Source organism: Tupaia chinensis, unplaced genomic scaffold (assembly GCF_000334495.1).
Source record: "Tupaia chinensis unplaced genomic scaffold, TupChi_1.0 Scaffold000022_1, whole genome shotgun sequence".
In the NCBI taxonomy this organism is placed as follows: Eukaryota; Metazoa; Chordata; class Mammalia; order Scandentia; family Tupaiidae; genus Tupaia; species Tupaia belangeri.
In genome coordinates, this window is record NW_006159452.1 from 3,188,570 (window position 1) to 3,197,200 (window position 8,631).

General features: G+C 42.5%; 1 protein-coding gene across 1 annotated transcript in view; it reads right to left on the bottom strand.

Annotated features, from left to right (window-relative positions):
- Positions 1-8,606, bottom strand: part of GRIK2 (glutamate ionotropic receptor kainate type subunit 2) — a 775,369-nt gene extending 766,763 nt beyond the window's left edge. Inside the window, exons 1-2 of the mRNA XM_006140134.1 lie at positions 8,561-8,606; positions 3,044-3,450 (exon numbers count right to left, since the gene is read on the bottom strand). Of these exons, the coding sequence (XP_006140196.1) occupies positions 3,044-3,158 (115 nt within the window). The 5' untranslated portion in view covers positions 3,159-3,450; positions 8,561-8,606. The remainder of the gene's footprint in view (positions 1-3,043; positions 3,451-8,560) is intronic.
- Positions 8,607-8,631: the final 25 nt, after the last annotated feature.

The following is an 8,631-nucleotide window of genomic DNA, read 5'->3' on the forward strand; positions in this document are numbered from 1 at the left end:
CCTGGCTTGGCGGCCAGGTGGGAGTCCAGCTGGGAGAAGGGGGAGACGGCAGCAGGGGGAAGGAGCTGGACAGAGGCGCTCATGGGTGCAAAGTTTTCTTAGCACTAGAGAAGAAACACTGAGCCCAAGTCTGAGCCTTGCTTGAGAGACCGTGTCTGCCCTCCCCGCTGTGAGGAAGGGGTGTGTGTGTTGTGTGCGTGTGTGTGTGTGTTGTGTGTGTGTGTGTGTGTGTGTGTGTTTCTAAGAGAGAGAGCGAGAAGCGGGGATTGCTCACGCCTTAGACAGGCGGGGGAGGCAAAGGACACGGCAAGAGTCAGCACCCTGAGCGGGGGCTGTCACTGGCTTCACGGGCGGTGACAAAAGGACGCAGGTCGAGTCACAGCCCTAGTGGGAGCAGGCGGAAGAGCTGCACACAACAGCGGAGAAGGAGAAGGGGGGCTGAGGGGGCCGCCGGCCCGGCGCCACGGCATAGCGCCGCGGCAGAGGCGCGGGCGGCTGGCGGCTCCTAGCCTCGCAGGGGGCGGGGGAAGGGGCCATCCACGCTGCCTCCCCAGCAGAGGCAGTGAGTCCCACCAGCACCCCGCGGGCTGCCGTCCAAGGGCAGCCGCTCCACCAGCAACTCTAACCCCTTCCCTCCTAGGCTTGGGGCCAGGGATGAGGCACTAGTTTGACTTTGGAGCCAAAGTTGAAAATAACCATTCTCAAGAGTGGCTTATACGCGCTCAACCAACCATCCAATCCACTCAGAACACATTTACCCTAGAAGAAAATAAAACTCCCACCACTGCATCAAAATAGTCCCTAAAGGGAAATGTTCCAATGATTACAAAATAGTCTGTCCCTACAACTCAGGTCAGAAATCAGAGAAAATGAATCTCCACGTGGAACATGTTGGAAGTTAATGTAGAAAATAACAAGTTATCTAGAAACTGGGCTGTTGGCTTAGGGTATCAAGGGACTTGTGTGGAGGTCTTTGCCTGGTACCCTATTTCTTAAGGACATTGTTAGTAAGCAATGGTCTAAGGAAATGGGTTTTTGTGTGTATGTCAGCTCTTTTAAAAAGCTGCTACACACTCTGCTACAGTCGCCAGGATTTTTAATATGAAGATATGAAATGATCAGCGAATGTAACAATCTAATGATTCAGCAAATATTGTGCTGCAAGACCAGAGCAGCAATAATTAAATCTTTAGTGTATTGGTGGCAGTTTTCCGGCTCCAAGTACCCTTTTAAACCACCCAGTCGGCAAACACATTTACTAATGCACATTCATTCACAAACACATCAGAAGATTAGGATTCCACATAAGAAGATTGTACTACTCAAAATACTCAGCAAAACTCTACCATACTGGAGCACTTACCATGCTTGAAACAGAACAACTGAACACACACACACACACACACACACACACACAGTTTCCAGTGACATTGGGACCTGCTTAATTCCATCAAAAAAAAAAAAAAAAAACCAGCATTCCTGTGAATGCTTGTTGCTAAGAGCAACATGCTTAAGTACCATCCAAAGGCATGAAGAAAGCAGGGAAACTACTACAGCATGAATCCAGCTATAAACCATTGTCTTTTGTCACCACCATTCTTCGTGACTACAGGTATCTCTGTGTGTATGGAGTTCAGGGAAGGATGAGGTTCCTGTTTAAAAATATACATGAAAGTACTCCAGCCTTATTTGCACAGAGCTTGGGAAAGACGGTGAATTTTACCATTAGAGGAAAATGGAGACACAAGATTCTATTGGCATGAGAGGAGACACAGACAATCACTCTTCAGTTTAAATTTGATTGAGTGACCTAATGTATCTGCTTTTATCTCAAAGACACATGCCCAGGATTATAAGGTTTCCTGCACTCTTTGGTCTAAACCCTCTTGAACTGTCAGAGGAGGTGCCTACAGTGAAGTGTTTACCCTGTTGGCTTTCTCTCCTGTCACTCTTGTCTACTTCAGGGAACTTTCCCTGACTACTTCTGCTCCTACTAAAACTCCAATGGCCACTGAGAGTGGCTGAGGGTTGCCCACATTTCATTCTCCAAGCAAACCTCTGACCAAGGTTTCCACCCTAGTCCCACGTTTACATTTTCCTTAAAGCCCCAAGGAAACTCAGATTCTTAGGAAAGCAGCAACTTCCCCTAAATACAAGTACCTCGGGTCTTTTATAATGTCAGAATGAAATAAAGATACAGACTTGGAGCCTCCTGTACACCACTCCCCCCCCCCATTACTACCGTCCATGTCCATCATTTATTAGTTCAGAATGCACACAAAGCTAAGAGGGGGACTTCAAATGTTACACACAAAAACAAACAAAAAGCCTTTCTTACTGCAGACGTTATTTTTCTCTGCCTGAACTGCACCCTCCGGGTGTGAAGTAGAGCCTTGCACCTGACAACAGTATTTTTAAAAACTCCGGCTTCCAGGTAACAGTACCCACTTAGGGGCTAGAAAAGCCATGAAGTTAACAGAAAAGGCTCTCTGACTAAAGAAATAACAAGGGTTAGCGCCTTTCATTTGCGCATGAGGACCTGCCCAGGTCCGGGCAGGATGGAGACCTATTCAACTCGCCAAAGAGTTACCAGATATTAACTCATCAGTCCCGCCAGCTGAGAGGCGTGCAGCCTGGGCGAGCACTTTTGCGCGCACCGCGCAGCCCTGCTAGCAGTGAAAGCTTTGGGGCAGACAGGCGGGGGCGGGAGGTAGCAGTGAAAGCTTTGGGGCAGACAGGCGGGCGGGGAAGCTGGCCGAGCCCCCAGCGTCATCACCATCTTCGTGACAGGCTGCTGGAGAGGTTGTGCAGCGACCACTACCACACACTGGCACCCGCTTCATCCTCCCGCGGCTAAAAAAAATCTTTAAAAAAAAAATCAATAAAAACACAAAGGGTTCTTTAAAACCCGGGGAGGCGAGGGAACATTGAGCAGGTCGGAATGCTCTGAACCCACCACCAGGCAGAGCGAACTCTCCTGTTTACATCCGGCTGCCTCGGAGCCGGATACCAGGCAATAGAGAGAGAGATGGGAGAATCTTACCAAATCTTAATACATGTGTGGTTCCTTGAGAATATCCAATCCACAGTAAACACAGCAGGAGTTTAATGGTGCGCCTGAAGACTGGAATACTTAGAATCGGGGAAATAATCTTCATGGTGTTTCTGTGCCCACACGCGCGGCACCCACTTCCCCGATCTAGCGTTAGGCTCCCGGTTCGGGCAGGAATGAGGATGCGTGGAGTGGCGGGGGCAGACACGATCACGGCATGGTCACAGAAAGAGGAAGGAGTCTCCGCTTCCCAAACCCATTAGCAATCGCTGCATGTTCTTCACTCACTGCGCCAAGGAGCAACCTTCCACTGCAAGGGATGGTGGGACATCCATGTTAGTCGGGGAGCATCCGGGAGAAATCCAGCACGCACACCCACAATGTCCGGCCGCGCGAGCCTGGGGAAGCAAAGGAGGAGGAAAATCAATAGGAAACCCAGCCTTGGGAAGGGACGAGGTGTCGATAGCGAGCCACAGTCCAAGCACAAAAGGCGTTTTGCTCGCAAAGGTTTTGCCAGGCCCTATTCTACTGCACTGCTGCACAGCTTCTGACGTGAAGCCAAGATTAAGTGAGAAAAATTGAGATAGCTGCTCGCCTCTTAAGGCTCCCTGCCAGTAAGCTTCCCAATATCTATTATGCAACCGATCTGATAGCCTGCCTTGGGTTGCAAGAAAGAAGTCGGATTTATTTACACGGAGAAAATTTCTTTTATTTTCAATAACAGCCTTTGCTAAGAGAGTGACTGGTAGATGTAGGCAGACTTTTTATAAGCAACTGATGATTTTTAATACAAAACTAGCTAAGTCAAAATCATTTTGTCTATGAATTGTAAAAAAAAAAGGGGGGGGAGTGATCTAAAAGAAATTTACTCAAGTTTAATTTGTAGTTAGGTTGTAAGTCACATTTATCTTTTTTTTTTTGGTCAAGGATGAATACGATTAGATGTAATTGGAGAGGTGCACATAGTTTTTAAAAACTTGAGTTGAATATTCTTTGGTTACTACATAAAAGTAAAGAGAAATGCCTTCAAGTGGACTTCTAGGGAGAAAATGTTGAACTAAAATCAAAGAATCACAATTTTCTACTCATTTTTTATCTCATCTACAATAATCATGCATATATAAAAGATACTGATGTTTGAATTGATGCAATAAACTCCAAAGATTTCAATAACATATGCTCAAACTTCTCATTTGGATTTTTTGAATGCTTATTTTCTTTAAGAGGTGGACTAAGGGATCACAGCTTGAGCAACATTGAGTGTCACAGTTTTGTCTAAAAAGGTTTTATTATCTGCTAGTTTTCTGATAGGAATAATATATAGAGTCCCCAGGTAGTGACTTTCTTGGCTTTCCTAAGTAGCAAATAATTTCAAGAAGAAAAGTACAAAAATAATTTTTCTTTTTATCTAAAAATAACATTTTAATTTGTGAAATAGGAAATATACTGTTTGTAGATTTAAAATATCCCATGATAATATTTTACATTAGTAAATAAAACTAACAGATAATAAAAAAAACACTGTTAACATTTTCATATGATTGAACAGCACAAGAGGCAAACTGTTGGACCTTATCTTAGCATTAGTCTCTTTTTCATAACCAACTAACAAGGCATAGGTTACATCTTATAAGAAAATTAAAATTTCAAAATAAGGAGCGATATGAATATTGCTTGTCTTGCTAGGTTTCCTCTAACTAGCAGGTACACACTGTAATGTTTTCATTCCATCATTCTGATATTTTTTCAATCTATGTTTTCTTAAGATATTATAAAATGCCGATTTGAAAAAATCTGCATTTTCAGTGGCATTGATTCTTTTTTTTTAAGATGGAGGCATAACTGCAGTGTCAAAAATAAGTATCATGAATGGCTAGTTCTGCAGTCTAGCTGGCAATTCAATCAAATAATTCGACTATTTGAGCACTTTAAAAGGAACACCTAGTGCTAAAACCAAGGGTATCTAGCGACTCCTTCAGTCCATGTTTAAAATATCTCTTGTAAAGCATACACAGCCCAACATGTTTTGTCTTGTATTTGCTGTCTGCTTATTCCATTCTATTTGTTCATTTTCCTATTGATCTTAGCATAGATAAAAATGACTACCAGGTAAACCATAAATATGATTTTTTTTTTTTTCACTGTAGCTGGCATTTAGTGGAACCTAAGAAAACAAAATGATCCATAACTCCTTTTTCATGTATTCTTTTGACATTTTACAATATGTTTGTAACTTATCTACTCAAAACTGGCAAACTGTTTAGTTTGTATAGGGTTATTTACTGAACTTCTAGTTGGAAAAGTGAAAGATCAAGTTGCCAGATTCTTTAAGTTCTTATAAACAGTAAGAAGTCTAACAAAATGTCCTTACTATAATTGGTCCCTAAAGAACCAATTTTGTACATATGCTAAATTAAGTTCATTTACATCCACCGACTAAGTTGAAAGACTTTAGCAAGACAGACAGCAACTGCACCTGTCCAATTGAACTTCTGCAAGATTGAAGACGACCTTCCTTCAGGACCTCGGACAGCGCTCCACACATTGATTTATTCTGGAGAAGTACTTTGAAAGTAGTACAATGAATGTGTAATATGCCAGTTGAAGTGACAATGTGCATATTTCTACTATGCTAGGGAATCTGAATTATTTTATTGTTTCCATTTTCAAAAGGACTATTTTCTCAACTATGTTGTGTGTATTTTTCAGTGTAACATTCTGGGATTGCTTGACATCCCCAGAATGTGCTAATAATCATCCTTTCCAGGGCATGCTACTACAAAAGCCACTTACATTTATGGTGAGTTCCCTCATGAACACTAAACTATTTGTTTCTCAGTACAAAAATAAATTGCCTGAAAGACCATAAAAAATTCAGGATACCAAATAAGAGGCTGTCAATATTCAGTGGCTAAAGACATTTCTAAAATGTACAACTAGTTATCACTTTCAAATCTCCACCTCCAGATTTCCATCTGTTACAAGGGTAATCAGATTAATTTTAATTCTCCCTCATTAAGCTTCACTCACTCCCTAGGACAAACACACACACACACACACACACACACACACACACACATACACATCCCAAATTTACCTCTCCAATACTGAAAAATGGTTTGATGGTTGGAGATGTCTTATTGTATGGCAGTTTTGAAGTTATTACAAGTTTATCCTCAATTCTGATACTATACATCATAATTCTGAGGCTATATGAAGAATTAATAGTCATTATACAATATTTCACTGTGCAGATGTAACTCTCCTTCAAAGTGGTCAATTCTGTAATTTGGTCCTTTTTAAAAGGAAAAGAAAAACTGCTATAAGGTGTCAAGTGGTTTTACATATAAATATTATATAGAGAGAAATTTGTACTATTTTCTATGGTCTCATTTCATTTTCAACATATGGCAACATTTAGTTCTAGGACTCAAAGCTCTGTAGGTTCCAAGGTCAAAACAGAGATGACAAACTGCAAACATACACATAATATGCACACACAGAGAGAGTCTGTGTATAAAAGTAAGTCTCAAAAAATAATACCACAGAAGGCTAACATGAAGAAATATCAAGGCTAAACAAATTAACAAAAAAGAAAACGCATATCATGTTCATGTAAAGCTTGTTCCAACAACAAAAAGTCATTAGCTTCATCTTTCACTGTATTTCTGTATTTGCTGACACTAATGACCTCTTATTCTTGGGCACTATTACTTGAGAAGCGATTTTAGTTTCCTATTCTCCCAGTGAAAATGAATCTTATTCTAGTTAGCTGCCACCTGCTGGGGCATGAACAAATGTGTAATAATCCTTATACCACAACACTTAAAAAGACAATGCCGATATCTTCCTGGACACAGCAAATGCTATGCCAGAGCAAGCTGAATTTTAAAAGCTTTTCAAAGGTTCTTCCATGACATAGCTATATTTACAATTTTCTCATGGAATTTTTACTAATGATTGCACTTGACTTATCACCAGCCTTGCAGTTATATGACATTTGAGAAACCTCATCTAGTAGTAACGCCTAACCTATTCTTCCATGCAAATGTCTTGTTGTACTGCAGCTTAGCTAAAATAAACAGCCTCTTCATATATATAGCACTAAAGATGCTAAAGTCAGGGCTGAGATCACTTGAAACCTCACTGTTGCACACTTGTGATTCACTCTTCCTAACTGTGGATGCTGCGCTATCCCTGGTGATTCTAAACACATTATCAACTGTTCCACCAGTATTCTGATATATAGATGCTTAATGACATTTAGAGTTTAATTAATTTTAGATCCAGGAAAGAATTATATCTTCATTTACAAATTGAAGTAGAATAGACTTACGTGTTCTGGAACTTTAAAAATATATATATTGGCTTGTGCACTTTTCAGTGAGTTTAAATAGAAAAAACAAAACAAAACAAAACAAAGCAAAACAAAAAAAAGGGAAGATTTCTACACATCATATATTTTTCTATCATCTTTGTCCTTCGCATTTCTTGTTTGTTTGTTTAACCCAGAAGTTTCTTAAGGTCATTGGGAAGAAGTTGAGAAGATGCCTTGGTGGTTACAGGAATGGACTGTATAAAAAGTTATAAAGTAATGAACTAAGACAAATCAAGATTCAAATACAATTGCCTATCTTCCAGGGTAGGCTAATTAAGATTCAGATGAATTAATGATCCCTTGTGATCTGGAAATCATCATTAATCAATGAGGTAGTTTCTCAGGACACAATACTTACAGTATGAAGCTGAAGAAGTAACCGGAGATAATCTGTGTTACCACAGGACAGTTGTAAATTTTCTATGTCCTATCGCCTAAAGTGAAACTCATTATCTAAGGAGCCTCAACTCTGTCTTGTGGTGTGGTAAACAAACCCCATCTCCTTCGAGGTAAAACATATATGTATCAGAGGGGACGCGGTGTGTTGAAAGTTCTTGACATGTATAACCCACCCAGCGACCCTGCCCCCTCCCTTCCGCGAGCGGGACGCCCCCCGAGTTCTGGCTGGAGCTCTGCACTGGCGCGGGCTGCACGCCGGTACCAGCACTTGCTCGCTCAGAACTAAGGAGCAGCGTGCAGGGCAGGATGGGTGGACGGAGGCAGGGTGGAGAGCCCGTCAGACCCGCAGGCAGACACAGCTTCTCGCCATCTGTCTCACTCCCTTCGCCTCGCGTGAGTCCCCGTAACCGAGGCCACTTCCTGACAGGTCCACTTATTAAATTATGTTCTGGGGTGAACACGAGCGCCTGCAGCCAACAGAGCCACTTGCATTCTTGACGGGAATTGGCTGAGAAGAGCGGGACAAAGCCACTTGCAGCGAATCGGTCCAGCGGGTGGCCCGAGCGCACCGGGCGCCGCCGCGCTGCCAGTTCGCCTTCTTCCTTCTCTCCAGGCAGAAAATGCCCCTCGCCCACCTGCCGTCCTTCCCGTTCTTGTAGGAAAAACAAACAAACAAAAAAAATCACCTCAGGAACGAGCCTGGAGCGGAGCCCACCGCGGAGAGTTCTTACCTTGCGCCGGGGTGAGGTGGGCGGGGAGGTGGAGGGGGTGGTCCTCCTGGAGGAGCGGCGGGAAAAGGTCT